The sequence below is a fragment of the Alexandromys fortis genome, unplaced genomic scaffold (genome assembly GCF_014885135.2).
Source record: "Alexandromys fortis isolate MF-2015 unplaced genomic scaffold, M_Fortis_MF-2015_v1.1 scaffold_174, whole genome shotgun sequence".
Classification (NCBI taxonomy): domain Eukaryota; kingdom Metazoa; phylum Chordata; class Mammalia; order Rodentia; family Cricetidae; genus Alexandromys; species Alexandromys fortis.
The window spans coordinates 381,137-397,545 of record NW_026068063.1 but is presented as its reverse complement, the minus strand read 5'-3'; the positions used below and the strand labels follow the sequence as shown (position 1 = coordinate 397,545).

Sequence of the window (16,409 nt, the reverse complement as noted above, 5' to 3'; positions counted from 1 at the left end):
CCTCTAAGCCAACTGAGAGAAACACTGGAACAGAGAACCACTGTCAGTAAATGTTCCTCCCTTGTCAGCATACAACACACAAGCTTCTGAGAATGAACTCAGTCTAGCCTGTGTCAGCCCTGAGTTAGAAGACAGCTGGTGTACATATGCCAGCAGCCAAGAATCCTACTGTTGTCTACATTTGCTATGGGATACTAATAACTAAACACACTCTGCATAAACGCTCAGTCTTATGTCTAGACAGTCAACCATCATGTCCCATTGGACATTCGGTTTTTAATTGTCCAAAACTATTCACAAAGTTGTAGCCCCATGGTAAGTGCCTTGGATGATGCTCCCATTCTGCAGATCTGCCACCAGGGACATCTATTGCATCTTCTATGTTTTCATTATCTGTTGCTTTAAGTGATACTTTTAAGTCAACTTTAACTCCAGCAATGTAACTCTGTTAACTATCAGAATAGTTTAAAGTTTCCTGGAATAAAGAAGATCCATTTGGGGGCAGTTTAGCCTTAAGGAGTCTTTACAAACCAGGAAGAGCGTGAGTGAACTTTGTACTCACTCTCACCTTTTCATACATCTACTCCTGAAAAGTCTCAACAGGATCCAGTATGAAAGAGGAAAAGCTTTTAGAAAATACTAGAACAGGACATTCTAAAGCATCAACCACCTGGAGGTGTTCTTAATGGTAACCCACAAAAATGATGGTTCAGTTATGTTCCGTTTGTGCAGAATTCCCAAGAACAGAGGCCAATAACAAGAAGGGCGTGCAGACAAGTGAAAACAGTGCTTTCTATCCCCACACCCAACTCCACAATGCCACCTATGCACCGGTATGGTCAAAGATGAGATCTATAGCAACTAACACTCAGCATGTTTTGAAGTACCTTCAAAAAATTCCAATCATTCAGTCCTACAGTGAATTGTTGAAATCAGCCTTTGCTGGTACCTACTGTCTAGAGCTTTGTTTTGCTATGCTTCAAGGCACACGAGGACCAAGAACCATATGATCAGTCATACAGTGACAATGGAACTGCGTGCTTAGGTCTCTAAAACAAGTCATTCCACAGCTGTCCCTAATTTTGTCTGCTTCCAACACCCAGAATTATAGCCATGACAGCCCAGAATGAAGACAGGCCACATATTAGGTGTCCAAGTATATGTCTTCTGATGGCCACTGACTGGAGACATTGGGACATTATTTGGGAATTCCAAATGTATAGCAACTCAGCCTGAGAAGTCAATGTAACAGTTCAAACTAGGGCCACATCATCCTGTCTGTCCCTGAGAACCATTTCTAATACGGGGAGAACATGGAATAAGGCAGTAAGGTCAAGTGAGATGAAGTGAAACCTAATGTTACTGGGGAAGGCACTGAGCCTCAGGGCCACAGGGCCCTGCCTCCCTGCAATCTCAGTGCCGAGTCCACTCTTCTTGCCATTAGAACCTTGACTGCTGGTCATACTAAGGCTGGAAGCAGAGGGCTGGAGGGGAACATAAGGCATTTTTAAGATATACGGTATTTTATTTAAGCAATGTGGAACAAATTTAAATTTTAAACACTAGCAAATGGAAGCATTAATAATAAAGAGTCTTAGACATTAGCAACTGTGCTTAAGTCACACACTATTCTAAGAGTGTACTGTGGTTGCTAATGGACTTGTGACCCACTTTCACCCTAGGAACCAACATGAGTGACACTAAACCACTGCCCGAGATGTGAATTCAGAGAACCTTATCATTTCACACGGGGAAACGGGTTCAAGTTCCATCCACAAATTAAAGAAATGTACCACTTTGTGAGTACTAAGTCTGAAATAAAATGTATTTATTCATCTGTACAGCAGTCAAAGCAGCAAGGGTATACTACAAATTATGCAATTGCCACTTTGCTAAAAGGCTTGTGTCAACATTCTATAGGAGGGGAAACAAAACATCCTCCAGGCCGGCTACAGCTCTCCTGGCGGTCCTCACCTCCCCGAGTCTGGGCTTACCTCAAGTCCTTCAGCTCATGCCTGGCACTGCTGTCCTCTCTCCTGCTTTCACTCAGGTCCGCAGCAGCTGCCAGCTGAAGGCTTCTGGTGACTGGGCCCCCACTCCGCTCTCTAGACTTTACTACGAACCGGTCTGTTCTTTTCTTACTGGCCAGAGCAGTCTTGCTTTGTAGAACAGCTTTGCTCTTCTGCACTTTCAAGTGCAGGTTTCGGGAGGATTTGCTTGAGAGCTGAGCAGAATGACTCTTGGCAACAGCTTTGGATTTTTTGCCCTCAACATTAGTAACTTTGGCCATTCTTATAGGACTGGAGTTCCTCAAGGAAGAAGAGCTTGCTTTTTTGGATTTGACTGAAGCTGCAAACTTGACATTCTGTCTGGATCTGAAGGATGAGGAGGGCAGTGAGGCTTGGGCAGGGCCTGAGCTCCGCGCTCTGGTCTTGCCCAAGGGTGCCTGTGTGCTCTGCATCTTAATCTCCGTGTCTGCGGTCCGTCTCCGGGGATTGCTGCTGTTGTTTCTGTCACTGCTGGCAGGTGATGCGTGGCTACCTTTCTTAGATGAATGGGAAACTTTTCTTTTGGAAGGAGAGAGGGGTTTTTTAGGACAGCTGAAAGCAGCATGCTTATTCAGGCTGCCAATGTACGTGAACTCCCTGTCACAGTAAGGGCAGATATGCGAGGATACCTCAGCAGTGTCCTTCGGGTCTGTCTTCTGCTTTGCAGATCTGTTCTTCTGAAGGATCGCTTTCTGTACCAGCTGGTTTTTTTTCTTCAGTGCACTTAGCTTGAGCTTATTTGGAGACATTTTGCTGAGTTCAACATTGAAGCTCAGTCTCTTGGGCTGCCCCATCCGTCTGAAGGCATTTTTCCCAGAGTTGTCCAAAACCACCACTCCGTTTTTGGGTTGCACAGTTTGTTTCAGGGGCACTGGGTTTTTCTTAGGAGTGTACCTCTTCTTGTCACTTGCAGATGCACATGCCAGGATATGTTTATGCAGCTCAGGCATATTATCAACCCCCTTTCCACACTTTGTGCAGCGAATGGCAGTAGTGAATGTCTGTGGAATATTGTGGGTAGTGAAGTTTGTGGCCGTTACGCCAATCCCCATGGGGTTTCGATGGTGGTACTGAAATGGAGGTGGTTTAAAGCTTGGGTAGTGCTGATTGAGACCAAGTCGAATGTCTGGATCTTTCGTCTTTATTCCAGAAGCCATTATTTTGATGGTTGTGTAAAGCTCTTCAGAGGAATCATTTAACTCCTCCTCTCTGGAAGTTTCCAAAGGCTCTTCTGGCAAATTCTGCATATGCTCCACACGGGCCTTGCTGGGGTCTGTGAAGTTCTGGGGTCTCAGGGTCCCACTTTCAAACTCGTGATGTGTGCACTCCTCATCTGGGTGGAGATCTCGTTGGTGCTGCTGTAAATTGCATAAGAAGGCAAATTCTTTCTTACATACAGAACACACGAAGATATTCCCAACTCCGTGAAGCAGAAGCCTATGCTCTGATAGATCAGTCTTCACCTTAAAAAGCTGCACACAAAACTCACATTTGAAGGGCCATTCTTCAGCATGAACAGATAAATGCTTGGTTAGATCTTTAATGGAAAGAAAAGGCGATTCACAGACATTGCAAACAAAGCTTTTGCTGAATGTTTCATGGACAACACTCGGCCCACCCGTGGGCGGGGCCTCTTCCTTGGGTTTCAGACCTTCACTCTCTGACTCCTCCTGTTTAAAAGCTATTGCAGGGAGAAGTGCTTCCAGGTTGTCCCCAGAGGAGACCACAGACGACACTGCCGAGAGAGGGGGTGGTGAGGGGGATGTGGAGGAGCATGAAGAGGAAGAGAAGGAAGAGGAGGAGGAGGAGGAAGAGGAAGAAAGTGTTGGAGGACCAGGGGAAGCAGCAGACAGGAGTGGCTCCACAGGAGGAATGGGAGAGGGTGAAGGGGACACTGTTGGGGAAAGAATTGGAAGGGGAGACTGGGCAGTGGCGCTGGAGAATGGAGAGGGACACTGCTGAGGTGACGCATCAGAAGAGGGAGTGGGGAGGGGAACATTTGGAAGGAGGGGAGGTGGTGGAGTGGCCACTGTTAACACAGGAGGGCAGGGGGGCGGGGAAGAAGGCTCTGTGGGGATCAAGAGAGGAGGCAGCTGACTCGAAGATACGGAGGCTGTCTGAAGAGAGGGTGATGAAGGGCCATCAACTTCAGGTGGGGACTCAACAGCAGGGGCTGAGCAACTCGAGTCAGGACCAAGTTCAGGATCTGGCTGTGTATCTAGGGATTTACAAGGACTTGGGCTCCTGGTCACCTCTGGCGTGGTTTCTGCAGGTAAGCTAACACCATTATATTCATTGAGAAGAACCTTTTGCAGCATGCAGGTGGTTGGTTTCTTCTTCTTTGCAGCACCACACGCTGGTTGTGCTGAATGGTTCTCTTTGAATTCCTTGCCTTCAGCATCACAAGGCTTTTTATGCACACTGAGATCCAATACAGATTCCCATGGGACTGGAGTCTTGCCTGTACCCTCTGACTTCTGTTTGACTCCACTGGATAAATCCAATGGCTGTTGGTTGCACACACTGCTGAAAGGAGAACTGGCTGCCCATTCTTTTGTTAGTTTGTATTCGTCAAAGCAAGGAGGGCTTCCAGTGTCTCTCTCATCTCTCCCAGACAAGCTCCATGCTGGTGAGTCACTACGACTTTCTAATTTGGGTTTCTTGGAAGTCAGACTTGTGTCTGTCCATGCTGCTTTCCCATCACTTGGTTTCCCACCAAAGTCTCGAAGGGCAGGACTGTGCTGTGGAGAACTGGGTGGAGAGCTGGTGCGCCTCTTAAACCGACTCGAGGTCACAGGTAACATGGATGCAGGAGCAGATACACACACGGGACCCAACTTAGGGATCTCAGCTGCTGAAATCCCTGTAGGAGGAGTCAGTTTGTCCTGGGTCTGAAGAAGCTGCTTGAGCTTTGAAGACAAATAGACACCCTTCTCTTTATGGAAAGACACCACCTCTGTTGTTGATATGCTCAGAGGCAAACTTAAGGAACATGAGGGCGCTGTGGAGTCAGAATCTGCCTCAGTTTTAATTTTGGGGAGCACAGGTGGACTGGCAGTTCTCCGTTTCTTTGATTCACAATTTGTGCTACTGGGAGACTCTTTAGGAAGTTCATCGTTTACAGAGACCTGGGTACTCTTTATATTTTGAGTAATTTCTACCGTTACCGGAGCGAGCAGACAATCTATGCCATACAAGTGAGCAGAATTAGACTCCATCTCAATCACATCACAATTACTAGTGCTGTTGTTGGTTTGAATCTTACCATCAATATAGTAATTTAGGTTTTCAGAGATGTTGCTTGAAATGTCCATGATGTAAACATCATCAGCATCTCCTTCCTCCTCCGGCTCTGTGCTTGGTACATAAACATTCTGGGAAGGTGGTGCCTGCTCTGCTGGTGGGTGAGGCTCCTCCAGGAGTCCTCCTTTTCGACGGACACCTTTGGGAATCATGTGGCGTTCATGAACTCTGCGCTGATGTCGTCTCATATTGGTGTGAGTTCCAAATACCTTCTTGCAGTATTTGCATGGATGAAGTTCTTTAACTTCGCCGTTCTCTTCCACACTAGAAGAATTTACTATTTCCTGGGGAGCTTTTTCTGAGTTCAGTATCAGAGAATCTTGTCCAAGTTGAGGTGGACTTGACTCATCTTTAGAAGTGACATTATCTCCCTTGCCATCATCTAGGTCCTCTGAGGGCTGTAGTGTCACGCTGGGTCTCCTCTTTAACCCCGCTTCATGGCGACGTTCATGCCGCCTCCTGTTAATCTGTGTACCAAACGCTTTCCCACAGTACTTGCACTTGAAAGCATGATTGATTGTAGACATGTGGATGTGCATGTGACGCTCAAGGCCCTGCTTGGTTGCAAATTTTCGTTCACAATGCTGACATGGAAACATAAATGTCTCAAACACATCACCGTTGGCCTCCTCTTTCGTTCTGGGGATGTGAGGAAGAGGGGCCATGTCTGGAGAGTCTTCAGAAGTTTCATTTGAAATGCTCTGTGGTTCTTCTAATAAATCCTCTGGCTTTTCTTCACACCGTATTTCTGGCTCTTTTACAGAGCTTTCATTGGGTATGCTAGCTTCTTCCTCCCCATCTTCTTCCAACTCCTCTTCTTCCTCTTCCAATTCCTCCTCTTCCTCCTCCTCCTCTTCTTCCTCCTCCTCCAGATCATTGATCTCACAATCTGTGACTTCTTGTTTCCCATCTGGCTCTGGCTGTGGTTCACAGGCGGGGAGAGGGGTGGCCACCTGTGGAACTGCATCCTGGTTGATCACCTCGGGAAGAAGGGCTGGCTGCTCAGGTGCAGAAGCCAAAAGCCTCTCATCCTCTTCCTTCGGACCTAGGGAGCACAGGAGAGCAGAAGCACAGATATAAGACCACACTGGCTGCTGTGGGATCAACTCCTATGACTTTATTGCTGGAAGACACTAAGATATGTAAGCAAGAACATCCGTTTACAGGGGTGAGCTGGCTGCAAATCCCTTCTACTAACTTAACAAATGAAAGGGCCTGCTTAGGATGAGGAAACATTTGACACTTCAGGACAAGCAGATCCACAGGGTACTGAGCTTTTTTGTTTATAAAAACTATAGTGCCTACAACAGTATTGGAACAGTCGGTGTTAACTGTAAGGAAACTAGTTATAAATTAATTTCTCATTCAAAGAACCTGCTAAACCTATCAGATTAGATTCTTGACACTGTACCTGAAGGATGGAACTAGAACTCATTCTAGAATGATATAGTCAGTTCAAGGAAACTTCCTATCTCTTAGAAGCCTAATCCAATTGTTATGAATCAGGAGCACTTCACTGAAGAAAACAGCAATCTCCAATCACTCTGGGTCTGTGTGGTCATTTCCACCTAAAGTAGACAGTCCAGAGGAGGGCTTGCCAATGAAGCCACAGTTAAGAGACAAAGCAAACAAGCCACACAATCATCTGGCAGACAAAATGCACTGGGTAGAAGCAGCAGCAAATACATGAGCTCTAAATCATAATGGTACTAAGCAGCTTCAAGGTTGGGAATAGGCACCAGGAGATGAGACTAGAGGTAACCTAGGACCTAGAGATCATGAGAAGCTGGCCATTACCCCAAGTCAACAGGGAGGTAGTTCTAACGGAGAAGTCATATGGCTCCACTTTAAAGAGAATCATATTGTTCACGAGAAGAAAATAGAAAACCTAGGTGGGCGAGGAAGGGGGGGTGGGCAAGAAGAGCTCTAGGAGAGGTACAGGATGGTGACATGCAGGTAGTAGGGTGAGGAAGGTGGTGGAATTAATCAGACCTGGGGTACATGGATTGTAAAAATGAAGCTGACAAAACGTGCTTATTGACTGGCTGTGGTGAGAAGCCAGAAGACTGCAGGAAACTGCGATAATCCTGCTTACATGTGGCAGAGACAAAGCATGAGTTAAGTTTACTTAGGATGAGCTAAAGTTTAGAGTATGGTAATGTACGAAGTAGAATTTCATAAGAATCTCGAGGTCAACACAGAGGCTGGGGCACCTGCCTATACCCAAGTACTCAGGGGAAAATGGTTAATGAGCAGTGAATTCAGACTAACTAGAAAGTGAGCAGATAGGGAAGGGCTATACCCCAGACACTGAGTGGATGTGATGGCAAATGTCCTTGTCAGCCTGACCTATCAATCAGGGAAGAAGGAACATCAACTGGGAAAGTGTCTCCATTACATTAGCCTACAGACATATCTGTGAGGCATTTTCTTGATTGATGGTTGATGTTAGAGGGTACAGCCTACCGTGGGCAGTACAACACCTGGGCATGTGGTCCCAGGCTGAATTAAAAAAAAAAATGTAGCTGAATTTGAGACTTGAAGCAATTCAATAAGCAGAGTTCCTCCTGCCTTGGCTTCCCTCATTAACGCGCCATAGTACATAAGTCAAATAAACTGGTTGTACCACCAAGTTACTTTTGGTTGTTTTATCACAGCAACAGAACACAAAGTAGGACTGAGTGATAAATGGTCTTTAGGCCAAGAAACAAGTCACAATAAGGAATGGTCCACTCAGTCCAGAGCTGCAGGATGCTGGGTAAATAAAGGACCAAAACTGGTATATGCCCCATTTGCCAACAAGGAGGTCTGGGGACCAAGACAACAGCCACAGCAGAACACTGAGGACAAATCCTCAAAGGGAAGGAAGGAAATGGAAGGACTACTAGGAGCTCTTTCAAGGTTTCTATAAAGGAAGAGGATGGGCTTGTAGGTGGAAGAGAACAGAAGACTCGTCCAGACCAGATCTTCTACTACCGGGGTGAATGCTGGTAGCATGGTCCACAATGTCACCTGCCCAGTAAGAAGGACCAACTGCTATGCTACTGAATTCAGCCTGTTCTCCCATGGTCACTCTCAGAATTCAGAAGACTGTAAAAGAGGCTGAGATATAACTTTTCTACACCAAGTAAACTGGCCAACTAAGCTTCTTGACAGATTCCCATGAAGCATGCACAGTAGACAGCATGGGTCAACCCAGACTGTCAGGACCCTAAGCCCTACCTCCCACACATATCCTAAGTTTACAGCAGGATAAAATTATTACCAAGGACAAGTTTTATTCTGGCAGAAACTATACACAGCAAGCAACTAACTATTCTATAATAAACTAATTGTCTATCTGGCAAGAAGTGTGCTATGCAGGCTAAAGTCATCAAGGATGGAGAGGGAAAAGCAATGGGACCATCAAAATGAAGGACAAAAAGCATCCAGTAAAGCACCTGAATGTAGGAAAGAGTCATTTGGGAAACTCAACTATGGAATGGATGAAGAGATGGACAAAAAGGCTTTTCTGAATACTGAAACTAAGGTGGGAAAGGTGCTGTTGGACAATAGGCTGGGACAGAGGCAGAAAAGAGCTGTCCAACTAAACTGTCAGGATGCAGCAGGCTGTCCACACAGAACCACTGGAGTAAGGAAATGCTCAAGAGTGGACAAGTGCTACAAGCTCTGCAAACACAGCAAATACAAAGGTAAGAGCACAAGTTCACCTAAGTACCTGGGCCTGGTCCTCTTGTTATTTCCTAGAAACAGGGGTCCTACTTCTACCATCTGCTGCCTACCTCATTAGCAATAGGCTCCTGTTTCTAAATAGAAACCAGCCTTCTCTCCCGAAGACGCATTTCAATATTTTCTGTATATTCTCAACAAGACGGGAGAGCCGTCAATAATGGTAACCTGTGTGTGGTTTCCTTAGTTTTAAAAGCTGTCCACAATTAATCTGGTCTGACACTGCCTCAGCAGAGGTTCTCAACCTTCCTAATTCTTTGACTCTTTAATACAGTTCCTCATTTTGTGGTGACCCCTAACCATAAATTATTTCTTTGCTACTTCTATGTAACTTTGCTACTACTATGAATTGTAATGTAAATATCTAGTATGTAGATATCTGATATGTAACCTTCACTGAGGTCCCACAGGTTGAGAACTACTGTAGGTCTAAAGTAACAGGTGCACACTCTCAAGGTAGGCCCATAAAGCAGGATCTATGTCTTCTTGGTCTTTCAAACATAAGGGCTGGGAGACCTTGGGTCAGCAGCTGCACTAGGCAAAGAGATCCTCACACTGATCAGCAGTACCAAAAAATGGGCCTGAGCATCAAATGTCTTTCATGGTTTAATGGTACAACAAGAAACAGTAACTCTTACATTTTTCAAACTTTAAAATAAAAATTGTTTAGTATTATTTGTATTTTTCAAACAAATGTCTTGGCAAATTTGCTCTCAGAAGGCAAAAATTAGATTTTTTTTTTTTTTTTTTTTTTGTTTTGGTTTTTCGAGACAGGGTTTCTCTGTGGCTTTGTAGCCTGTCCTGGCACTAGCTCTGTAGACCAGGCTGGTCTCGAACTCACAGAGATCCGTCTGCCTCTGCCTCCCGAGTGCTGGGATTAAAGGCGTGCGCCACCATCACCCAGCATAAAAATTAGATTTAAGACTGTAAAATGAACTCCTCTCACTTACCCCCACTGTGTAGTGCATAAAGGGAGGTGTGGGGATAGAGGAAGTTCGCCTCTTTCTAGTTAGTTCCTTCTGGTTTAAAAATCACACTGACCTTCTACCTGACTCACTTGGCCGCCCTCAAGGTCACGTACACAACGAACCCAACCATTTCTGAGTTACAGAAAGGGCATAAAAACTGATTTTTTTTTTTTTAGTGTTATCATCATCAACGGGGCAAATTAAGTGGCCATAGAAAGTATTCAAAATATTGATACTCCCCCCACATACACAAATATTTCTTGCAAGAGTCACAAGTCTATATTCTGAAATCTGTCTGTGTCATAATGAACAATCTTGGGCAAGCTCCTGTCTCTGTGTGAATTTGCCTGTAACTGAGACACATAAGATTCCCAAATATGGAAGCTCAGCTGTGGTGTAGGAAGTCCTTTTGTCTTTGTGTTGTAGGAATGCCATGGAGCTGCCAGAGTCAGACATGCTCAATCTTTCTTGGTAAGCCACTGCCACGTGGCGATATACAGATTAATAGAAATGGGTTAAATCAAGACGTGAGAGTTAGCCAATAAGAGGCTAGAACTAATGGGCCAAGCAGTGATTTAATTAATTCAATTTCTGTATGGTTATCTTAGGGCTAAGCTAGCCAGGTGGCCAGTAAGAACAAGTGGGCCCTCTCTGTGCAACACAACTGCATTGAGCAGGGAAAGCTGACTGCTATCATGAAAGATCTAGAATATCAATGCTCAGAGATATCTACTGGGGAGGGGTAACAGGATTCCGTGAAGAGAAACATAAAAGATAATCATGACCCAACTAGTTTTCACACTGCTATACAAAATCTAAGGTATCTGATATTTGTAAGTAACTGTTTAATAAAACACACACATAAATAAGGTATATCATTAGGACAATTTCCTTAAATAAATAGTATCTGTGTAACCACTGAGCAGATCAGAATATCATATTGCTAGTAACCTATAGCATCTTCATGGCTTGCCAGCCTAGCTTGTTATTACAGATTTTTTTTCAAAGCATTCAACACGCACACACACAATTTGTTTTGAAAAAAATAAGTTTTTAGTCAGTCTCACTATATAGACTAGTTTCACATGGCTGGCCTTGAGACCGGCCTGATGCCTCTGCCTCTCTAGTGCTGGGATTAAAGGTTTGAGCTACTACATTCTTTATGAATGCAACTAACTATGCAGCATGCCTTACTTCATTTTAAGGGAATAATAATTTTATTTTGAAGAAGATGTGGGGTATATAAAATTCAGTTTACTATACTTAAACTCAGATAGTTTTCTTGCTACTTGGGTCCTCTAAAGTTCTTGAGATGAAAAGTTAGATGAGGAACACATATTGAGACCACCAAGCTCTAGATCACTCTTACCTTCTGCAGACCCTCTCATGTTTGCAAAGGTGGAGTCTGGCTCACTTGCCTTCAGCTGCGCGGCCTGGGTTTTAATGCCTTTGTTTTTGTTCTCTTGGGATTTCTTCTTCCCTGAAACACAGCATATATCTATTTACTCATTCATTCACGACCACTCTGATCCTTGAATGATTATTAACTGAAGCAAAGTCAACTGTATTTACAGGCAATTCTAAAGAAAGCAATGGATGACTGACTATAAACACCATCAAATCCTGTCAGAGGAAAAAAAAATTCGTAAGTTCTACATTTTTAGGCACTTGGTCCTTAGTTTCACAGCTGTAATAGCTATCAAATTAATGAACAATGTATTCTCAAGTGTTACTAACAGGCCAGGATGTGGCGGCAGCATATGCCTTTACTTCCAGCACCTGGGAGGCAGAGGCAGGCAGATCTGATTTCAATGTCAGTCTGGTCTACAGAGCAAGTTCCAGAATAGCCAGAGCTACTCAGAGAAACCCTGGCTCGCCCCCCTCCCCCCGCCAAATTAATAATAATGATATAAAAGAAACTTTAGACTCAATGAAGTTTGAAATCATATAATATGAGCAAAGGCATACTGGAGAGAAAAGTAAGGTATTGCTTAGAACCTTTTGTTAGTTAAGATAGGATAAGCCGGAACTGCAGCTTCTACTTTACAAGTAAACATTTGCACTACGTGATGAAGGATAAACACGGCTCCAACATAAAATGCAGAGGCATCAGGAATAACTTCAGCCAGCTTAGCCCGTATTTCATTAACATGGGGAGAGGCACACACAGTTCAGGAAATGCTAACTGCATTCTAAATGATCCCAAACCATAGAAGGCTAAATTAAATTAAAACATGGCATCTACTGAAGTTACAAGAGGGAACTGAATTCCCAAAGGAACACAGGTGAGACCACCGCAGGACTGACCCCAAAATGGTAGTCAGTGCAGGTGAGGGTCAAGCTCTTTCCCCAACACTCCCCTCTCTTCCAGCACTGTTCTCACTGTCCAGCCCCAAACCCCAGAAAAAAAATGTTTTCTTGCTTTTCATAAACAAGCCTTCTACTACCTTTATATCCACCTCAGCTGAAGACAGACAAGAAATCACCCATCATTGCAACACAGGGAAATCACATTCGACAGTCTCAACAACAGATGATCACAAGGGGAACGGTCAGCTAAAATGAAGACAACTGATAGCAGAAACTCAAAATGGCATAAAACAAAAGTACAGAAACCAACTATAATAATAAAGTACTAACTAAAAAGATTTTGATAAAAGCTTAATAGAACAAGAAAACTACGTGAAACAAGTCGTTTGTTCATCTTCAAAAGGAAAATCCTAAAATAAGTGCCTAAATCTTTAGCCAGTAAGAAAACAGGCTTGGGTTTGTTTTGTTTTGTTTTGTTTGGGGGAGTCGGGTTGTTCTTGTAACTGTATGATTAGAAGTTCCTTACAGTATGCCCACATGTTCTTTTCCACCTGCAGCTGACATGGCTTGGAACACAAGCACACACGACCAGAAGAACCACCACTCTGGTGTGAACGGAAGTCAAAGGGCAGAGGATCATGGCACCACACGAGGCAGACTCCCGTCTCTACCTTACAGTGCTATAGCAGACACACAGGCACCTTCCACAGAGGGAAGGAGGCTCTTCGGACTCCCCGCTGGATTGACCTTACACTGTTAACTTCTGATAAAGGCTCTTGAAGGATCTGTGCTGAACAGAATCTGCACTCTTTCCCCTTTCAAGAGTTCCTTATCCTCAATGTCTATGTCCTTCCTGTATGTGATGTTCGGTCTGAATGAGTGAGATTAGTAACTCCAAACAAAACGCATGCCACACACACAAACACAAATGACAATCTGACGATAGGATGCAGTAGAACTGCTCCACTGTCACAAGGCCAGCAGCAGAACCTTCAGAGAGTGCACTCAAAATTTAGGTACAGGGGTGTTTTTCTAAAAAGTACTACTAGTACTTAGTATAGTCAGTACTATCCCATGTCCTCAAGCAGGCTAAGAAATAGGTATAAGCCTTTACTATAACTGTCTACAAGTTTTTAAACGGAGAACTGTAATTTCAACATGGCCTCTGCAATACGCTTCAGGGACATTAGAAATAAAGGCATACTGTAAAATTTACTACAAAAGCAGGAGTCAATCTGTTTACCAGAATACTTTGCCAAGGCAATTCAAAGATTTGACAACCCAAGTGTTGTTCCATGCCCAAGTAGCACAAGTAGAAATATGAAGCAAACCAGGCATATGGAAAACATTAAATATGCTTCCATTATAGTAGAACCTGCAGTGTGATACACTCAAAATGTAGCTGTTTAAGTATGTGAAAGACAAATGCTATTTACATTGTATTCCCTGCCTTAAAAAAAAAAAACACACAAAACACCACTAAAACAGCTAGTTCATACACATGTCCATTTCTGGGCTCCTCATCAACAAGTTACTTTGTTTTCTACTCCCCTTATTCACCCTAAAGCCACAGCAGGACATGCAATCCATTGTGAGGACATACCACATGAGGACGAGCACCTCCTGAACCTTCTTCAGAGGATGGACAAGAGCACACCATGGTCACAAACAGAGCAATTAGCCTGACTTCTCAAGCATAGCACAATGACACTCTCAGTCACAATTCTCTGTCGTGAAGTACTCTGACCAGAGGACATTTCACAGCACCTTGAAGGGGGGCAGGAGCACTCTACCCACAAGATTCAGCAACAATGCCTCCTTTCCCAGTGTGACAACCTAAAACTCAGAGCACAGCAAAACCTCCCCTGTTCTCTGGAGGAGCTCTCTCAAATGTCAGAGTACTGGACTATACCAATGTATTAGATTTGAGGTCACAACACACATACAGGAGTCTGTGATCTAAAAAATTATGCAATTCTATAGATGAAAAATTATACCACCAAGGTAACTTAGTGAACAATGTGGCAACAGAAAATCTAGTAAGACTATCATTTATTCAGGGAGCTAGGACTAACATCTAAAGTTTCTCAATCAGAACCATTTATCAAGATACTTCTCCTGAGGTCCTCTGACTAGAGATGAAGGGGCTACCAAAAAACCATATGCCTGTCCCATTAGAGTGCTATTTTATGAGAGAAACTGAAGGCTTGAACCCAGAGGAACAAATACATTCGTGACAAATTAATTCGGCTCCCACTTATTGTGAGAAACTGTTGTCACACACCAGCACTGTTGGACAGATGGGACCTGCCATGTTTCCTTAATCAGAAAAGTTCTCTCCAGGTACTGGGTTTCTGTCTGCTACATTAAAGAGATTACAAGAGAAAACACAGTAACTCATCAGAACTTCAAGGGGACAGAGGATTTGTAGCTTCTCTCTGAAGCAAAAGGTACCACTGGGTGGTTGGCAAGTACACGAGTGCACTTACCAGGGGCTCCTGAAGGGTCCTACATGGCGCTACTGCCAGCTGGCTGCTCCACTTGGTCTAGACAAGAAAGATACAGGAAGGAAACATGAGGAAAGTGAAATGGAAATGGCCCCAAAGAATAGCATGAGGGACAATATCTGATGTGCTGAGGGGAAGGAATGTGCACATAAAGAGGAAGAAAAAGAAGGCAAAGAGCAATTATCTACTACATCAAGTCTATCATATACAAAAAAAAAAGTTAGTTGCTGAAGTTAGGATCAATGCATTAGGTTGTCGGGCCTGTATCATGCCAATGTTATATGACACCATGCCCATTCCATCTAGGGGCCATTCTTCTAGAACTCAAAGTACCAACTCATGCCTCTAATATCATAGAGACACCCCTAAATCAGAGATGGGAGGTGTCTACCCAGGCCTTTCAACTACACACTCAGGAGCTAGAATTAGTGACGACAATCCCATTCAAAGTGCTCTTTGTTTGGGTTTCTTGCTGCCATCTCATAAGCTCAGTGATGGCTCAGTCAACACATCCATCCCTAGCCTGATAGATGAAGCTCCTATACACTGAGCATAAGGGCAGCAGTTGGAAAGAAGCACTCTTCCATTTTCATTCTACCCTTACGTCACAAAGTATCAGTCAAACACACAGAACCCTGCTCGGAACAAATATGATTCACCAAGGAAACAGGCGCTTCTAGTCAAACAGCGCCATATAAAGACACTCAACAGCTGTAATGGCTGCTTTCTTAGACAACAGTCTTATACTGCTCGTACCCAGGGTGGGAGTTACAAAATCAAAACTGCTTAAGGCAGCACATGAATAATTTAACCTAAATCTGGCTTATGTTCTAACTATCTGAATAAACTAGACAACAGGAAACTCTACAGAATGTTTCACTTAAAGATGTTTAATCAGCACAACAGGGAAGCACACCCTGTGTGCTGTCTCCTTACTGGGGAGCTAGCCATCTCTTCAGTATCGACAGAATTAAGACAGCACAGAGGCCATCCTCAGACTCTAAATTTAGAGAGTCAGGACTGCCTGTGAGACTCTGAGGCTCAGTGAACACATCACAGGAGATGGGTGTGGGAGAAACTGAGCTGCTGTAGTAAAGGAGAGAACCACCATAACACCATGGAGCACAACTTCCCTAACCTCAAACGCAGCTCTAAACTTCACATTATTATATGAACTGCCTCAAGACACAACACACCAAGTCAGTACCCAATCTGGAACTTCAAGTCCCATGCAATTTTCCCCTTCATCCTCTGTATTCCAGGAAGCCTGCTAATGACATTTTCTGGGTTCTAATTTCACATAAGACTCCTTCTGTATCTCAAGCAAATTAAAGCACCTACGTTCGTTATACTTTTTTTTTTTTTAATTTTTTACACTTCTATAAGAAAAAGCTAGCTGTGCACTGACTGAGGAACACTCAGGACAAGGCTGAGATACAAGCTTAGGTCCTAAAAACCAGAAAAAAAGTTTACCTGGGAGAAAGCACCAAGTACATGCTCCAGTAAGACTGTTAAAGCTAACACCCCCTTTGATTGTGTTAATA

General features: G+C 43.9%; 1 protein-coding gene across 7 annotated transcripts in view; it reads right to left on the bottom strand.

The window, feature by feature from the left end:
* Prdm2 (PR/SET domain 2) overlaps positions 1-16,409 on the bottom strand; it is a 102,463-nt gene that overhangs the window by 20,461 nt on the left and 65,593 nt on the right. For 6 of the 7 annotated variants that reach the window (XM_050120320.1, XM_050120317.1, XM_050120319.1 and 3 more), the window contains 2 exons: positions 11,418-11,528; positions 1,995-6,396 (listed from right to left, as the gene is read on the bottom strand). In XM_050120320.1, coding sequence (XP_049976277.1) covers positions 1,995-6,396; positions 11,418-11,528 — 4,513 coding nt within the window. Of the gene's footprint in view, positions 1-1,994; positions 6,397-11,417; positions 11,529-14,847; positions 14,884-16,409 lie in introns of those variants that run through there. The other variant, XM_050120321.1, reaches the window with a different exon arrangement.